The sequence below is a fragment of the Podarcis vaucheri genome (assembly GCF_965113315.1).
Source record: "Podarcis vaucheri genome assembly, chromosome: 16".
Classification (NCBI taxonomy): domain Eukaryota; kingdom Metazoa; phylum Chordata; class Lepidosauria; order Squamata; family Lacertidae; genus Podarcis; species Podarcis vaucheri.
The window spans coordinates 36,264,989-36,283,204 of record NC_138754.1 but is presented as its reverse complement, the minus strand read 5'-3'; the positions used below and the strand labels follow the sequence as shown (position 1 = coordinate 36,283,204).

The 18,216-nt window shown below is 47.2% G+C and overlaps 1 protein-coding gene and 1 long non-coding RNA gene across 6 annotated transcripts in view; one reads left to right on the top strand and one right to left on the bottom strand.

The window, feature by feature from the left end:
* The window catches only part of LOC309521568, a 503,597-nt gene that overhangs the window by 54,442 nt on the left and 430,939 nt on the right, over nucleotides 1-18,216 (bottom strand). The window lies entirely within an intron of this gene.
* RAN (RAN, member RAS oncogene family) lies at nucleotides 8,535-16,473 on the top strand. 4 transcript variants are annotated; one of them, XM_082204192.1, is made up of 7 exons: nucleotides 8,535-8,675; nucleotides 9,655-9,706; nucleotides 13,156-13,240; nucleotides 14,142-14,267; nucleotides 14,749-14,936; nucleotides 15,803-15,973; nucleotides 16,074-16,473. In XM_082204192.1, exons 2-7 carry the CDS (start codon nucleotides 9,668-9,670, stop codon nucleotides 16,116-16,118), a joined length of 654 nt encoding a protein of 217 aa, XP_082060318.1. In that variant the 5' UTR covers nucleotides 8,535-8,675; nucleotides 9,655-9,667; the 3' UTR covers nucleotides 16,119-16,473. The 4 variants fall into 4 exon arrangements, with proteins under 4 accessions (XP_082060318.1, XP_082060319.1, XP_082060320.1 ...); XM_082204193.1 differs by having other exon boundaries at nucleotides 8,537-8,675; nucleotides 9,658-9,706; XM_082204194.1 differs by lacking the exon at nucleotides 8,535-8,675 and adding an exon at nucleotides 8,945-9,092.

Here is an 18,216-nt window from a genome sequence, read left to right as displayed (position 1 = left end):
CCTTTCGGCCTCACGGGTCCTCTCTGTATTTACTGATTCTGCCTCTCCTGCTGGCCCCTCCTGCTCTATGGGCCTCACTGCCCCGCTGTTCCCTTGGGACTCCTCTGACCTGTCCTCCTCCTGGGTTTCTCCCGGGAATCGTCGCCGTATCTGGTCGCAGTGGCGGCGCCAGCATTGCCCCCCATCCGTTAGCACCTCGTACGACACTGGGCCAGTGACCCTGGTGACTGTGGCGGGTACCCATGCTGGGCCTGCCCCAAAATTCTTTCCGTACACTGGGTCCTGGGCCTCGAAGGTCCGGGGGTTCCTGCCTTCCCCCACCACTACCTCATCCTGAGCTCTATCGGGGTGAAGGCGGTCCAATCTGATTGCAAGGCGCCGACCCATTAGTAGTTCAGCGGGGCTCCGGCCAGTCGTTGAGCTGGGGGTGCTGTGCTGTGCTAGAAGGAATGTGGCAAGGCGGTACTCCCAGTCCCCTTGCGTCATGCGGCGGAGGGTGTCCTTGGTGGTCCGCACCATGCGTTCTGCTTGGCCATTGGTGGCAGGGTGGAACGGCGCCGAACGGATGTGGCGGATGGCGTTCTGTGCTGTGAAGGTTTGGAATTCTCCTGACGTAAATGCAGTCCCGTTGTCTGAGACGAGAGTGTCAGGGAGCCCGTGGGTTGCAAACAGCCTGCGTAGTACCCGGATGGCTGCGGACGTGGAAGTGGACGGTACCAGTGCGACTTCCAGCCATTTGGTGTAGGAGTCCACCACTATGAAGAATGTTTTCCCCTGAAAGGGGCCAGCGAAATCCACATGCAGGCGTGACCATGGTGCTCGGGCGGACTCCCAGGACTGGACTGGGGCCCTTGGGGGATCTGGGCGGGATTCTTGGCAGGCCTGGCAGTGTTTGACCCAGGCCTCTATCTCTCCCTCAATCCCCGGCCACCACACATAACTCCTGGCAAGGGCCTTCATTCTTACTACCCCTGGATGTGTCTCGTGTAGGGCTGTGAGGACCCTTTTGCGGAGGGGCTGGGGAACAACGACTCTGCTTCCCCATAACAGGCACCCCTTGTGGGCCGACAGTTCATGTTTGCGGGTTGTGTAGCCGGCGAATTCTGGCCCGGGGCTGCTGCTGGGCCATCCCCTCCACACCCAGTCCAGGACCCGGGAGATGACCCTATCTTTCCTGGAAAGGTGTGCAACTTCTTGTGCCTGAATGGGGCAGTCGGGAAGCAGCTCCAGGCTCATAACCTCTTGTGCCGGTGCTGGGTCAGGGCCTGTTTCCGGTAGTGGTAGCCTGCTGAGGGCGTCCGCATGGCCCATCGCCTTCCCAGGTCGGTGAATCAGTGCATACTGGTAGCTGGCAAGGAAAATTGACCACCTGAGGACGCGAGGAGACAGCACTTGGGGGGTCTGCTTTTCGGGGGCAAACAAGCCAAGCAACGGCTTGTGGTCAGTCACCACGGTGAAGGGCCGCCCGTACAAGAAATCATGGAATTTTTTTACTCCCTTCACGATTGCCAGACCCTCCTTGTCAATTTGCGAGTAGTTCCGTTCGGTTGCGTTGAGTGTCTGGGAAAGTACGCCACCGGTACCTCTCTTCCATCCGGGAGTTGGTGCCCCAGGACAGCGCCAATGCCACAGGGTGAGGCGTCGCATGCTAGCACCACCGGCAGCCTCTCGTCGAAGTGTGCCAAGACAGAGTTTGAGACAAGCAAGTCCTTGACTGTCTGGAATGCGGCCTCCTGGCGCTGGCCCCACACCCAAGGGGCCCGCTTGTCCAGGAGTCTGTGTAGGGGCTCCGCTACCACCGCCTTGTGGGGAAGGAAGGAATGGTAAAAGTTCAATAGTCCCAAGAAGGCCTGAAGTTCAGTCTTGCTCTTGGGCGCTGGGGCATCACAAATGGCCCGTACCTTGTCCCCAGTCGGGTGGACCCCTTCTGCGTCCACCATAAATCCCAGAAAGTCCACCTGAGGCACTCCTAGTAGACATTTTTCCCGCTTCACCTTGAGACCCGCCGTCTGGAAACGGTGCAGAACTGTGCGGAGGCAGTCCTCAAACTCCTCTGGTGTGGGCCCGGCAATCAACACATCATCGAAGAAGGGGGTGACACCAGGAATCCCTTTAAGGAGAGAGTCCATTAGATTCTGGAATATGCCTGGTGCCACGCTGACCCCGAATTGCAGCCGCTTTACCCTGAACGCTCCTCTGTGCGTCACAATCGTCTGTGCCTCTGCTGTGGCCTCATCTACTGGCAACTGTTGATATGCTTGGGCCAAGTCCAGCTTGCCAAAAATTTTCGACCCAGCCAGGGTGGCAAGGACATGGCTGACCACTGGCACTGGGTATGCGTGGGCCGTGAGGGCCTTGTTTATGGTACATTTGTAGTCTGCGCAGATGCGGACCGAACCATTAGGCTTGACGGGTGTGACGATTGGAGTTTCCCAGGGGGCATTAGGCACCGGCTCCAGCACTCCTTGCTCCACGAGGCGGTCCAATTCCTCGTCTATACGGGGTTTCAAGGCGAACGGGACCCGGCGGGCCTTGAGCCTGACCGGTCGTACTGCGGGGTCAAGCTGTAGCGCAATGGGGGGCCCCGTATACTGTCCCAATTTCCCGTCGAAAACCCCTGGAAATTCCTTGCATATGGCGTCCACGTCCACTTGTAAGCTAGTGTGGTTCACGCCGGTGACAGCTAGCCCCAGTGGTCCAAACCATGCCAATCCCAGTAAGCTAATGTAGGGGCCCTTGACCACAAGCAAGTCCAGTTGCCGCGTCCGCCCTCGGTATTGCACCCTGAAGGTCCCCACCCCCATTGTGGGGACCTTACGTTTCTGGAAGTCCCGTAGGGTGAATGGGGCCGGCCTGAGTTTGGGACCCCCAGTAGGACACAGTTTCCTTAAGGTCTTTGCCGAGATTATGGATAGAGTTGAACCCGTGTCAAGCTCCATGCGGCATGGGGCCCCCTCTGTACCTCTACATAAATTTTCTCTACGTTGGGGTGGGGCAACTGGTATACCTGGCAGTCCGTGAGCTCCGTCGAGTTGCCTTGGTGCGTTGGGCCCCGGGACCTGGGGCTCTTGGGTTGGTCATCTGATGCCTGGTGTCGGGTGGGCCGAGCCCGACACACCCGGGCGATGTGTCCCAATTTTCTGCACTGCCTGCACTCTGCGTTGCGGAAACGGCAGGTCCTCCTCTCGTGACTCTCCCCGCAGCTTGCGCAGTTTCCTCCTTCTCGTCGAGGCAGCTGTGGTCTGTGCGCTGCTTGAGTGCGCTGCTGTACTCGGTGCACCTCCTCCCTGTCGGATCCTGAGTCGTCGGTGAGGTCTTCGTGGTGGACCCTCGGTTGGGATGGCAGGCTCGGCCGTGCCTCTTGCGTCGATCTCTCGGCAGCTTCCGTTGCCAGGGCCTCCTCCAGAGCGACCTGGAACGTTAGGTCCTTCTTAGCGTAGAGGCGTCGTTGCAGCTTCTCATCCTTCAGGCCACCGACGAGGCAGTCACGAAGCATGTTCTCCAGCTCTGAGAAGTTGCAGAACCGGGTGGCTTGGCGAAGAGAGGTCACAAACCCAGTTATGGTTTCCCCAGGGGCTTGTCGCTTTGCGTAGAAGGCATTTCGACGAGCCACCACTGAGGGCTGCGGCGAAAAGTGCCCCTTCAGCTGTTCCATTATTGTTTTGTATGGAACAGTAGCGACGTCTTCAGGCGCAAGGAGAGCCCAGGCGATTTCAAACGTCTCCTCTCCGCAGACGCTGAAGAATATCGCCCTCTTCTTGGCGTCTTCTTCGTCGGTGACCCCTTTGGCTTCTAGGAGGAAGGTGAAACGGGAAGCGTACGCTTCCCAGTCTCCAGATGCTGGGTTGAATGGCGAGAAGCTGCTGTTGGCTGCCATTCTGGTTCCTTGTGTCCCGGAGCTGAAGCCTGGATACACGGTGCGAGGCAGCGGTGCAGCAGGTGGCGGTGCTGCGGTGCTGTGTGTGCCAGTCAGCTCAGCGGGATCCCATCCTTGTCGCCAGTGAAATATACTCAGAGTCGCAAAGTGATTTCATTCTCTTTATTCAGCTCATAGTAGTGAGGAGGAATGAATGAAAGTCCCCTCACAGTATCTGCTTTATATACATTATTTACACAATGGGCTGCACATGATTGGCTAATTCCGGAATTCTACTGTAAGCCAATCAGGTTGTGGATTCACTTCTATCTGGAGCAGGATTGGGTGGTTCCTGCCAACCAATCATACTGCTGCATTGTTCTAGGACCAATCAGACTGCTGCATTCTGAATCCTATTGTTCTAGGACTAATCAGACTGCTGCAATTTGGATCCTATTGTTCTAGGACCAATCAGACTGCTGCAGTTTGGATCCTAGTCAACTCAGTACATAACAGTTTCATTAAGAGGTGTGTTGTGTTGAACTCCTTAACACATAAAAGGCACAAGGGGGGGGGGGAGTGCCAAGACAACACTTCATTGTTTTGCCAGACTAGATAAAAGCTAGGGTAAGTTTTTTGAGGACTGAAGCTAGGCCAGGCAAGAAGACAGAACAAAGGCAGAAAAGGAGGTAGTGAAGGAAGCTTGATAACATTCTGGTCTGCTGCTGTGGAAAACCAATCTATAAAGAGATAAGGTGAGAAAATACACAAACTCCCTTCCTGACCTCTAGAGGCAAATTGATAAATTCTCAGAAGAAAAACACCCACAACCAACTCTGTTCATCACTTCATATAGCATGATCCATTAGAATCTGCTCTAATCAAAATAAATTTTAATTTGAATACAAATATTACTTATTTGTATAGCTGAAGCCATTACAAAGCAAAATACATAAAACAGAATAAAATTAATTGCAGTTAAAATAACTGTTAAAACCAGGTATTCTGTCAGATAGTTTTGCTCTCTTGAATTTAACTTATCCCCACAAAATTTTCTCTTTAAAATGTCTGCTCTAAATGAGAAACAGACCACTTTTTCAAAGCTGTAGGGAACTGTCCCCTAATAAAAATTTAATCAGGACACCCAAAGAAATTATTATTGTTCTTATTATTTATCAGGATGAAAACCTTTAGTTGATTTAGTTGTATCTAGTTCTGGCCGCCATGTTTTAAGAAGCATATTGGAATGGCATGTTGCTAAGGGTCCACTGGGGAGAAAAAAATGAGTAAGATGGGGTGGGGAGCATTTTTCAGCTTGAGTGCCACATTGCTTTCTGGGCAACCTTTTAGGGGCCATATGCTGGGGTGGACGGTGCCAGATGCAAAAGATCAGTGACTGTAAATTTTACCTTTGTACAAGTTAGTTTCCACACACGCTCATGTATTACCCATCCAGGCAACGAAGAGGCATTATCTGAGTTCAGGGATGTATGCCAGTTGGGGGGAAAACACTCAGAGGGTCTGAACTAGGTTTGGTGAGTTGTGCAGTCTAGGGAGAGTTCCAAGGGCCAGAGAGAGAGATGCTTGGCAGTTCTCACTCACAAACCCTCCAAGTGTCCCTAATGTCCAGGGACAGTCCCAGATGTACAGAAGTCGCTCCGGTTTCTGATTTGATCTTTCAATATCCCACTTTCCCCTAGAATGTCCCTACTTTTATCAGAGAAATAATGGGAGCATATGGAGTTAAGTGACCTCAGAGCCAAGAAGAGAAGCAACTATACATCCTCTAGAGCAGTGTTCCCCAACCTTGGGCCTCCAGCTGTTTTTGGACTACAATTCCCATCATCCATGACCACTGATCTTTCTAGCTAGGGATGATGGGAGTTGTAGTCCAAAAACAGCTGGAGGCCCAAGGTTGGGGAACACTGCTCTAGAGGACATCTGAAGGCAGCCCTGCATAGGGAAGTTTTTAAATGCATGTTTTATTACATTTTTATATATGTTGGAAGCTGCCCAGAGTGGCTGAAGCAACCCAGTCAGATGGGCGGAGTGTTATTATTATTGAATAGGATGTCCCTATTTTCATCAGATAAATGTTGGAGGGCATGCTCTCAGCACCCATGTCTCAGGTTCCCTAGCCCCTGGTATAAGGAGAGGCAACATAAAGATCTTGAACTATCTGAAGGCCTGGCCCAATGAAGGTGTTAGTATTTCACGCCTCTGATGCTGCAGATGAAATTGGCATAAATCACATGCCTGTCTGGGAAGAGCGTGGGAACGGAAGACAGTCTTATCTCTTCCGCAGTATGTACTATTTGTACCGTACTTTTGCTTTTACTTGTGCCTGTTCTTCTCTCGAAGCTGGAAAGAGAAGACACCATGAATCCTTTGAGGGCGCGAGTGATAATAATAATAATAATTTATTATTTCTACCCCGCCCATCTGGCTGGGCTTCCCCAGCAACTCTGGGTGGTTTCCAACAAAATATTAAAATACAGCAATGCATCAAACATTAAAAGCTTCCCTAAATAGTGACTACCTCTGAAGATGGTGGGCTCCCCTCCCTTGGCTTTTTAAAGAGAGGTTGGATGACCAACTGTCAGCAAGGCCAGACCACCCATGAGGCAAGTGCTCTGGACTACACAGCAGATCCAGCCTCCAAGGAATGCATTGCCCGCTGCTGTGCGACACTTGCTCAGCAGCCCCACCAATGTCACCTCTGCAGCAGTCTCAGGAGGTGCTGCTGGTCTCCTCTTACCCTTGTTCCTGATGCAGATCTTCACTCATCCCTTCTTCCCTGGAAGGGTGTGTGTGCATGTGCCATTTTGTGGTTCGCCTCAGGTGCCAAAAACGGGGCCGGCCCGGGCAGTCAGGGATTCTTCAGCAACTATTCCTGCATTACAGGTGGACAGGCATGGACTAGATGGGGGGGGCGGGGTCCATTCCAACACTACAATTCACCCGGTATAGCCGTGAGAAAAAGTGTTTTGATTCCATTAAACGTTAATTAACGTTTAGCTGTTAAGAAGCGTAATGTTTAGTTGTTAAGTGTGGCATGACAGTTAGCGTCTGGACTAGGACCCTGGACAGCAGGGTTTGAATGCCCACTCAGCCTTGGGCCAGTCACCATCTCTTAGCCCAGGGGTCAGCAAACCGTTTCAGCAGGGGGCCGGTCCACTGTCCCTCAGACCTTCTGGGGGGCCGGACTATATTTTGGGTGGGAAAAAATAATGAACGAATTCCTATGCCCCACAAATAACCCAGAGATGCATTTTAAATAATAATAATAATAATAATTTATTTACACCCCACCCTTCCCGGTTCAGAAAACTGGGGTCAGGGCGGCTAACAACAAATTTAAAACACATAATTGTAATACAACATAGAAGCAGCATAAAATACAATATAAAAGCATGAATAACAATAAAATTCAAAGTTCAAAATCAATTTGGGGAAAATCCATCCAATAAACATTAGATAGTCACCAGGGCTACCTGGTTGAATTAGTCCTACTTGGGCCAGCGAGGAGGCCAGGGGAGAATTAGCTGTGGGGTCCCAGAGCAGGTAATCTTCATAAAAGGGGAGGGGGAGGGAAGAAAAGGGAAATAAAAGATCAGGCTGAATTCAAATTAAAGGCCAGTCGGAATAGCTCTGTCTTACAGGCCCAACGGAAGGTTAAATCCTGCAGGGCCCTAGTCTCATGGGACAGAGCATTCCACCAGGTCGGAGCCATCACTGAGAAGGCCCTGGCCCTGGTGGAGCATAGTCTGACTTCCTTAGGGCCTGGGACCTCTAAACTATAATTATTCATGGACCTTAAGGACCTCTGCAGGGAATACCAGGAGAGGTTTAGACCACAGCGCCATCCGTGTCCCCAGAGAGCAAAACTGAGCTCAGAAGCGACAGGCCACAATAAAAGGACACAATCTACTCATGCAAAAACACGCCGATTCCCAGACCACATGGGGGCCGGATTTAGAAGGCGATTGGGCCAGAAGCGGCCCCGGGCCTTAGTTTGCCTACCCATGTCTTAGCCTAACCTACCTTACAGGTAGGATGAAACGGGGAGGAGAAGCATTGGGTTCATTGGAAGATAAAGGTTGTCTATAAATGTAATAATAATTTAAAACGCGGCCCACAAAGGACAGGAGCTGCGTGTGGGGGAGAAGGCCGGGCCTCCACTACAGCTCCTCTTCTGAGGTGAGCACAGCTGAGGCGCCTGGCTCTGCCTCATGGACCGGCTCCCGGCCCTGGAATTAACAGTAAGAGGCGCCCCGAGCGAAGGAGATAGTATGTGGGAAAGACGGAGGGAGGAGGGGAAAGAAGGAAAACAAGGCTTTCCCGCCACCATCTCCCACTCGAGGCTCAGCGCCGGGCGGCTCGCGCGCCTACTGCGCACGCGCGACCAGGACAAAAAGTGTACTTTCAGGCTACGGGCGGCCTTCGAGACGGGGCCGCGCATGCGCGCAAGTCCCACGCGACTCCCCGCGCGGCGCGTTTCAACCCTCCCCCACGTGACAACCCGGCTCCTCCCACGGCGCTCTAGGCGTCCGTTGCGTGCTGCCCCCCCCGACGTCGTCGCGTCTCCCGCCGTGCGCGCGCACGCAGGCCCTCCCTCCCTCCCGCCTTTCCCAACCCACCCAGAGCCGAGCCCGCCTTTGCCTCGTTCTTTTTACGGCTATTTGAACCGCCGCGCTTCCGCCATCTTCTTCCTCAGCCGCCCGCCCAGTTTAAACACACACACACACACACGGAAAGAAAGAAAGAAACCAGAAGAGGAGGCGGCGGGAGAGGAAGAGCGGAGAGACGCATCGAGAAGGTAATGGACGGCGGTTAACGGGGTGGAGGGGGGGGGAGAGAGAGAGAGATCCATGAGGAACGAAGCGGCGGCCTCTCCGCGGCGGCGACGAGGAAGCGGCCTTTGAGGCCTTCGGAGCTCTCGGGCCTCCTCGCGTGGTTCCTGAGGAGAGAGGCCCGGGATTTACCTCACGCCGGCGGCGGAGGGGGGGAGGGGTCGGGATGCGGCGACGGGGCGGGGGGGGAGGGGAACGGCGGTGACGCGGACGCACGCGCTCCGTCGCGCGCCCGCGTCACAATCCCTCGCGGCCCCTTCCCCTCCTCGCGCCGTTAGTCGGGAGGCGAGGCGCGGAAGGGCGGTTTGGAGGGGAGGCCGTTGAGGGAGAGAGAGAGAGAGAACCGCATTCCCCGCCCCCCCCCCACCGGCTCGAGGGCGCGAGTGAGTGCGCGGGGATTCCGGGGGGGGGAGAGATGATGGGAGGGTCGTCGCGCGGGGGGGGAGGGGGAGAAACGAGAGGGAGCCCCCCCATTCCTTCCGTGTTAAATCCTTACAATATACATGCGTGCGTATGTATGATGCATGCTGGTTTGGGAACGTAGAAAATGGATAAAAGGTAGCGGGCCTTGGATATTTTTTTGGGGGGGGCAGGGGGGGGAGTCTTGGCTGATATTCTAAAATTTTGTTTCCTCTCTGCCTGCCCACGCCAATAGCAACTCCTCTCTCCCCCCCTCCCCGTTTAATGCAGTTTCTCAATTCTGCTGAGCCATCCTGGGGGGGGGGGATGGGGGGTGAGAGGGAGAGCATGGAGGGCGGGGAAAGAAAGGCGCGCGCGCGCACACACACACACACACAAAACCCCCTTGGCCGCCATTTACTGCTTCCTCCCTGACCCGGATGGAGAGCGAGCCACGCGCCTTTTGGGCGGCGTGGGCAGATGAGCGCAGCACGGGAGTTTTTTTTTTCCTTTTTAACCTCAATCGGGCCTTTCTCTCTCTCTCAGTAGACGCAGCAGCATGGCCGCCCCGCAGGGAGAACCGCAAGTGCAGTTTAAGGTAAGGAGCGAGGCCGGGACACCCACACTTCCCTTATTTTCTTGCTTTCTCTTTAAAACAAACCACTTCTTTAAAACGCCTGGATACTAGCTTGGGAGCTTCCTTTGTTAGGCTGATGTTAAAACCCACAAGGATGTTCGTTAGGCAACATGTCTTGTAACCATGGCGGGCCGTTTTGTTAGGATGATTTATTTTTTTAAACCCCACTCCTCTGTTGAGAAGGCTTCTGAGAGCTGCTTGCTTAAGGTCGATAAAAACAAAATGGACCTTGTAAATCTTAAAAGTCTCCTAAGTTTGATTGGGATCGGACATGTGGGGGATGCAATTCTGCATGCTTACTTAGAAAAAGGTCAATTGGATTTAATTCTCATTTAAGTGTGTATAGGATTGGAGGCTTGGGTGTCTGTCTGCTTTGTTTCCATAGGTTTTGATTACATTATTTATTCAAGAGAAGACTTGATGCTCAACTTTTCTGCCAGGGTGTACAAATTACAATTTGATTAAGTTACCAATTAAAATGTGGGGACATATTTAAATAGGTAGATAGAGTTATGGATATTTGGGACTTTTAAGATTTTTTTTGCATTTTACAGAGAGCCATATACAGTAAATTGTGTTGTATGCTTTCAATAGCAATTCCTGTGCTTCCTTCAGCGCTTTTTGTGGCATAATGTGTGACTTGTGCAATTTCTAACATCACATGTTCAATTAAAAAAACTACTTTCCACTTATTATGCTTCCACAGCTGAGTTATCTGTAAGCCTTTAAAAGTAGAGATTTAAGGGCAGTATAGTCTCAGATGCATGAAGTACTATCTTGCCTTTTGGTTGGATTAATAATAGCTCAGTCAGGGAAGTGATTGTACAAATTTGTACAGATCACTACATTTCACATCTTGGAAAAAGTATGGACATCCAACACCTCACAAGTAGACTTTTTTCACCCCCCCCCAAAGAAGCCACATTTATTCGAATGTTACAATACATTTTCAATCAATATATCCCCTTCACAGACACCTCTGTAATGATGGTGGCGTTAAAATATGCTGTTGTTCAGTAAAAGAGAAAAAGTGAGACCAGATGTCAAACGTATCTTTTTTTGGAGATACCTTTGATTAGTCACTGATGATTTGTGAGGTGTTCTGATAGAGCGAAGTTCCAGTTGTTATTAACCCAAGCCTCTCTTGGCACAGTATTTTAGAAGTTCCTTCCATCGTTGAGCAATAACAAGTAGACCTGAAAGGCTCTCCCTCTTTTCCCCCCAGTGCCCCCTAATTTGCTCTAGAGCAGAAGTTCCCAAATTCTGATCCACCGATTACTAGTGGTCCCTGAGCTTTGTTCAGGTGGTACATGGTGTGTTTTCAAAATGCAATTAAAAACCATACAACACCTAGCACAGTATGACAATTGTTAGAGCAGGCAGAAAATCCTTAAGTGGTCTGCCAACACCCATAGACCAGTCACATTGGTTAAAAGTCATTTAGGTTAAAGTTATTTATCACCCTTTGCGGTTTTTGCAGACTCACATAGATAGATGCTTAAAAATGTAAATTAATTTTTATTCCTCTACTAGTCCAACTAGTCTATGCAGTATATACGCACTAGGCTGAATGTAAGCCATGTATTGTACATTTTCCTCCGAATTAAATCTTAGGGGGCCAGCACCTATGGTATTACCTTCCTCTTCTATCCCAGGCAATGTGCAAAAAGAACATTTTGTCATCTGTTTGGTTTTCTGCTCATCTTGAAGATGGGTAGGTTATAGGCTTTAAGCCTGGTTGAAGTGGCATTGGTTATGGTTATGAACATATTACATGGCAGCTATATGCCACTTACTCTGAATTAGTCCTATAAAGTCTGGTAGAATGGACATGTGCCAGTGTGTAAATGTTTTGTGGGATTAACCTATAAAGCCTTAAATGGCTCAGGACCACAATACCTCAAGGACCACATCTCCCAATAAGAACTGACCTGGACTAGGTGGCAATGTGAGAATGGGCCTTTTCTACAGTGGCTGCCTGCTTGTGGAATGCTCTCCCCAGGAGGCTCGCTTGGTGCCTTACTTACATATCTTTAGGTACCAGATGAAAATGTGGGAACCTTTCATATGTTGTAGTCGTGCCGAGAAATGAAAAAAATGGGTCACGATCTACAAGGAAATGAAAAAATTACTAAAAATCACATTTCACAAAAAAACAGAATCATTCCTTCTTGGGATTCTAACTAACAATATCCCAAAAGAAAGATCAAAATAATTTTTCTGTGCAGTGACGGCGGCTAGGGTACTAATAGCCAAGTACTGGAAGGGTGGCCATATACCAACTAGAGAAGATTGGCTACAGAAGCTGAGCAAGTACTTGGAACTCGCTAAGTTGACTGAAGCCTTAAGGAACAAGTCAAATAAAATAGTCCAGAAGGAATGGGAAAGCCTAAATATCTACCTATCGAGTCAGGGTTCAACAACCAAGATTTGGTTGTGTTTAGAATAAACCTGTAAGTAGGAAAATGTCTCCTTTATACCAAGATGAGGAATATATTGAAATACAGAGAAAGTGCTTTAGTTATAAGAAATGAACCACTGTGAGGTCAGTGGTAGTCAAAAAACCAAAAGTATAATAAAAAGAGATTCACCCCATAAGGGTCAGCATCTCAGTAAAGAAATGACATTCTGGGCTGTCTATTAAAGTTACCTTATATTATACTTATGTTCTTACTTTTTGCATTTGCTCTGTTTACTTTTTCTTTTTCTTTTTTCTCTTTTCTTCTTTGTTTCTTTTCTTTTTTGTATTCAATTGAAATGTTTTTATACTTTGTTTCATTTGTATTTGCATAACAATTCAATAAAAAAAATAGGAAAAGAAAAAGAAAATGTTCTTCTTCAACCAGGCCTTTGACTGATAAAAACAATCTATGACCTTTTAAATGTGTTTGTGGAAAGGAGGTTATGGGGGGGGGGTTGTTACTATGTTATGTATTTTGTGTTTTCATTTTGAATATGTTGTATACCACTGATCTTTGGATGAAGGGCAGTATATAAATTTAATAATGAAATGAAATAAGCTATTGGCTGCAGTTGGTGCAGTATTTGAGTTTTAAAGTGGTTTAATGTAAATTAGCTATCTTAAACCCCAGTACTTAATACATTTGTTTTACATTCTTTATTTCTAGTAGCTCAAGGTGCCATATTTGGTTCCCCCTAATTACCTCCACCCACCCTCCACAACAATCCTTTGTGGAAAGTTAGGTTGTGAGAGAATTACTGGCCTGAGGCCAGCCAGAGAACTTCATGGCTATGTGGGGATTTGAACTAGGATTTCCCCTGCCCTGGCCTAAAACTCTCACCTCTTTACCTGTCTTGCTGGAGAAATAGTTCCATTGTTGGTAGAAGTTAACCTAGGATGTAGTTGCAGTACAAAAGTATCTGAATTCTTTAAATTTGTATTTCAACAGCTTGTTTTGGTTGGTGACGGTGGTACTGGTAAAACAACATTTGTAAAACGTCACTTGACTGGTGAATTTGAGAAGAAGTATGTAGGTATGTCAAATGTCTTCCTTTTTCTATTATGCTTCTATATTAGTGATATGTAATCTTTTATCTATGTACGTTTCACTTTGGTGGCTTTTTTTTGGCAAAGTAGATTTCAGTAAAATAAAGTGGTAATGTGTTTTTTGTAATGTACAAGTTTTTTTGAGCATTTACAGTTGTGTGACTTAACACTATAAGTTAAGGGGGCATCTGAATTGTAACACAATTGGATTTTTTCTCCTTTGTCAGTTGATTGATCTTGGAAAAGGGGAGGGCGGTAGGCAAAATAAATTGGTTCTAGGGAAAGAATGTACCAGATCATGCAATGAAAAATGTGAAGCTGTAGATCAGGGCTGATGAACCTAATACTGGACTGCAAGTTGCATCAGCCCCAGCCTGGAGTTGGAGCCCAGCAACTTCTGGAGAACCTCAGGTTTCTCCATCCCTTATTTAAATGGAGGCCTTTAAAGGCAGCGTCACAGGCATCTTAGATCTTTAATCGACAAGATAAAAAACATCCCATTGTTTTGGGCAAGTGGTTTATGATGGTCAGTCTTATTAAACAGGTGAAGGTGAATAACCCTTACATTAAAAAATTCCTTCCAGTAGCACCTTGAAGACCAACTAAGTTAGTTCTTGGTATGAGCTTTCGTGTGCATGCACACTTCTTCAGATACTTCTTCAGAAGAAGTGTGCATGCACACGAAAGCTCATACCAAGAACTAACTTAGTTGGTCTTTAAGGTGCTACTGGAAGGAATTTTTTTATTTTGACTATGGCAGACCAACACGGCTACCTATCTGTAACTGGAACCCTTACATAAGTGAAGGATCATATTTTCCTCATGTTTTGTCACACTTGCTGATAGCCTACAGGTCAATATTTCAATTAGAATTTTATGTAATTGCAGCTACTCTGGGTGTTGAAGTTCATCCTCTGGTGTTCCACACTAACAGAGGTCCTATTAAATTTAATGTATGGGACACAGCTGGACAGGAGAAATTTGGAGGTCTGCGAGATGGCTACTACATCCAAGGTAAGTTGTCTGCACAGCTATTTGGACTTATTAACTGCTCAAAGCACATTTTTGCTACCTGACCAGAGTGTGAAATGTCTGTAATTTAATTGCAGCAACCTCTAGTTTTAATTTGGCTTTTTGAAGGGCATCTGCCAATGTAATCACTGGCAGCTGCTTGTGAAGGTTTGGTCTGCACCAATGTGTTATGTTTTAGATTATCACAATTGTGCAGGACTTTCGTTGGAAGACATCAGAAAGTAACTAAATCAACTTAAGCAGAGGTTTTTTGCCATCTTCATGCTTTATTTTGAAATGTTGGGTTGTGGGCTCTTTAATCATAAAAATAAAGCTGCTAAGGTCAGTTTATGAGGTAACACATCAAGGGTTGGTGGGTCTGTTAAAGGAGCACCTGTAAAATAGTAGATTTTGAGTTTGGATAGCTGTACATCGTGTGAGTTTGATCCCTGTTAATTAACTACAAATCGTTTCAACTTTTTAGCTCAATGTGCCATCATAATGTTTGATGTAACATCAAGAGTTACATACAAGAACGTACCCAATTGGCATAGAGATCTGGTACGGGTGTGTGAGAATATCCCCATAGTTTTGTGTGGCAACAAAGTGGATATCAAGGACAGGAAAGTCAAAGCAAAGTCGATTGTCTTTCACAGGAAGAAGAACCTGCAGGTAAGATAAAGTTCTCCTGCTAAAGATAATAGTTAAGATGGGAAGACAAAAGCAGTAGGGTGGCGTGTCAGTTGTTTTGGGAAGAGGTAAAGGAGCCACGTCCTCTGTAATTTTGGTTTCTTAGTTCACATTACATTTCTCAGCTGCTTGCTTTAGAAAAATTTAGATAATGAAGTCTACTTCTAAATTCCTTCTGATGATTAGTATGTAAAAGGCTATGTTAAAGGAAGGTTCATTGGAAGATAATTCTACTTTTGTCAACTAGTTGCATCAAGGACATCTCAAGACTCCACAGCTGGGTGTATGTTTATGCATACAGATACGACTAGAGGGATACAGAAAATCATTGGGACTAAAAGCATTGTACCATACTTGAATGTCTACATGAGGGCTCCAATATTCAGAATGGGATTAAGTGGTAATTAGGACTGGGCTATGTCAGCTTTTCAGCGTCGTGATGTATCGCCAGTCAAACATTACGATACAGTGATACATTGCCATGTTGAAAAGCAGAGGGATGAACAAGCTACAGCCTATGTGTGCCAGGCACTGGCAGGCAGGCACATCCATGATACACCGCCAGGTGAAAGTGCCATCACATTCTGGCCCTCAAACCCAGGCCTAGTGGTGGTACTGCACAAGTCTTCTGAGGTTCTATGCAATGTTAATTTTCCACCTTGTAGTGGGAGAGAAATCATTGGGCTTATATGCCCATTGAGGAAAACTCTTCATGAATCTGCAGGGCTTGTGCCACAGTTAAACAGTATGTGTTGTAAGCTGCTGCAGGACTTTGTTTCTGCAACAACATATGGACACTGATTGCCCTCTGGTTTGTTTCTAAATGCACAATCTCTCTTTTCCTCCAGTACTACGATATTTCAGCCAAGAGTAACTATAATTTTGAGAAACCCTTTCTTTGGCTGGCAAGAAAGCTAATTGGAGATCCCAACTTGGAATTCGTTGCCATGCCTGCTCTTGCACCACCAGAGGTCGTTATGGATCCAGCATTGGCAGCACAGTATGAGCAAGATTTACAGGTAAATGAGCTCATAAAAGGACTTGAGATCTTGATCTGCTTGTTGTTGCCATTGACTTTAGAATGTTACTAAACTTGTTTTCCCTCTCCCCCCATTCCAGATTGCTCAGACCACTGCACTGCCAGATGAAGATGATGATCTGTGAGGGAGTGAAGCTGGAGCCCAGCGTCAGAAGTCTAGTTTTATAGGCAACTGTCCTGTGATGTCAGTGGTGCAGCGTGTTTGCCACTTTATTATTCTAGCTGAGCAGAACATGTGCTTTAATCTTTGAAATGCTGAAAGAGAGAATGGGCTTTGGAGTGAATGTGGCAGTTAAAAAAAATTCCTTCATTTTGGACCTGCATATTTAGCTGTTTTGGACTGCAATTTACTCCCCATTTTGAGTTTCGAATCTGACTGCTGCAGTCGCATCACAGTATTCAGTGGTAAATCTTGTTTGTTACTGTCATTCCCATTCCTTTTTCTTTAGACCATAATAAAGTTGTATTTCAAATATCCAAGCAAGTGACTCTTCATGAATTTAAGAATAGTTATTCAGAGTCCTCAAAGCTTCAACCAAATTGGGGCAGAGTAAAAACACTTTTAACCCTAAACAGGCCAAGTGCTCTGGCTAGCAGTCAGAGTAAATTCACATTCTGGAAAAGCTGCCATACTTGGATTTAAGACAATTGGATTGTGTTGGGGTTGAATTGAAATTGCAGCATTGGGCCTAATCAGTTAGGTCTGCCCTTTGGAGATTTGTCCATAGCACTGTAAAGGCATGCAGTAGGAAACAGTTTCATCACTGGGCTGCAGATAGGCAATACTGTACTATATCTTTGAAGCAGCACTTTGTAGCAAATTAACTGAAATCAAGTTTTATGGGACTTTATTCTTAAATTACCAGTTCACTTTCCTTTGTACAAGTTAGGAGAGGCTAGCCAAATAAAGTGTAATACTAAAGCATCCTAAAGTGCTGTGCATGTTAACCAGTTGTGTAGTGTGTGGGTGGTTTTCGTTGTGTGCTGGGAAGGTGGGGCGGTAACCATTTCCTCTGCCGGTGTATATGGAAGCTTTCCTTCAGACACTAATTGCCTGTGGAAGTTTGCTTTCCAGGTCATAAAGTTATGTCAGGTGAGCAAAGGGCTTACCTCTCTAGCATTGCACTTCTAAATAAAATTCCACCCTGCATAGAAGCTATTCACAATTTTTCAAATGCCCATGGTGTTTTGCTAGCTACTTGGTTTCTGTTCTGGTGAGGCTGGGCCCAAAGCAAGAAAAATCATGGGAAGGAGAAACGCTGGAAAAAGGAAACACCGGTGTTTAGGCTCTTAAATTTTTATAAACCATGTCATGAGAGAGATCCTATATTGGCAATAAATACAGTAAAAGGAGAGCATGTAGAATGAAGACTGCAACAAAGAGTTTCAGAAGACTAAATACTCTGGCTGCATGTTAATGTGATACCAAAGTACATGGTGTAGTTAATTTCAGTTCATGAGCTAGGGAATTTCAACAGAAAGTATTCAACTAACCTGCCTTATTAGAAGTAGATCCATTGAAATTAATGGACCCATCTTAGTCATGTTGAGCAATTATAGAGTGGCTCTATTCTTGCATCTCAGCCATACCCTGTTCCCACAATTGGTGTGGTGCATGGTTTTAGTGCTATTGTTGCTACTAAACTATAGCCTTCCAAGCTGCCCAAATCGTATCTCCGCACAATCTTAGAATGTATGTATGACCCAGATCCTAAGAAATTCAACTTAAAACAGATCTATTGAAATATAGTGAAAGAAATTGTAATTAAATCCTTGGACTTAAACAAATGAGGAAGTCTTCTTTCTGGCTTGCATCCTTTGATAAGATAACAAAAATACTGGGATGCTAGGGGCTGTGCCTCTGCTTGCCCCCCCCCCTACCATTCCCACCATATTAACCCACTAGATCTTTCCCTTCCCACTCCATGCAACTACTTTAGCTTTTTACCTCCCCAACTCCCATTTCTGAAACTTCTGTTTCACAGCTCCACTGCAGCTGGTTTAAGCACCTCCCCTATGTCACAACTCTCCTTTTGTGCACCCCTTTGCACACAAACAACCTATATTGGTAACCTGCATCTTCCTGATCCAACATGTTGCAACTGCTAAGCACCCTTTTCACCTGCCCAATTAGTGAAGCCACCTCTCCTGTTCAGACCCTTTTACGCCCTTGCTCTCAACTCCATTCCCATGCCTCCTGCTATTTTGCAGTCCCATTTTCAC

Bases quoted from the DNA above. Each gene is read 5' to 3' on its own strand.
- RAN (XM_082204192.1), top strand. From the start codon at position 9,668: ATGGCCGCCCCGCAGGGAGAACCGCAAGTGCAGTTTAAG. The intron at 9,707-13,155 runs GTAAGGAGCGAG...GTATTTCAACAG, and splicing joins AACCGCAAGTGCAGTTTAAG to CTTGTTTTGGTTGGTGACGG. The intron at 14,937-15,802 runs GTAAGATAAAGT...CTTTTCCTCCAG, and splicing joins ACAGGAAGAAGAACCTGCAG to TACTACGATATTTCAGCCAA.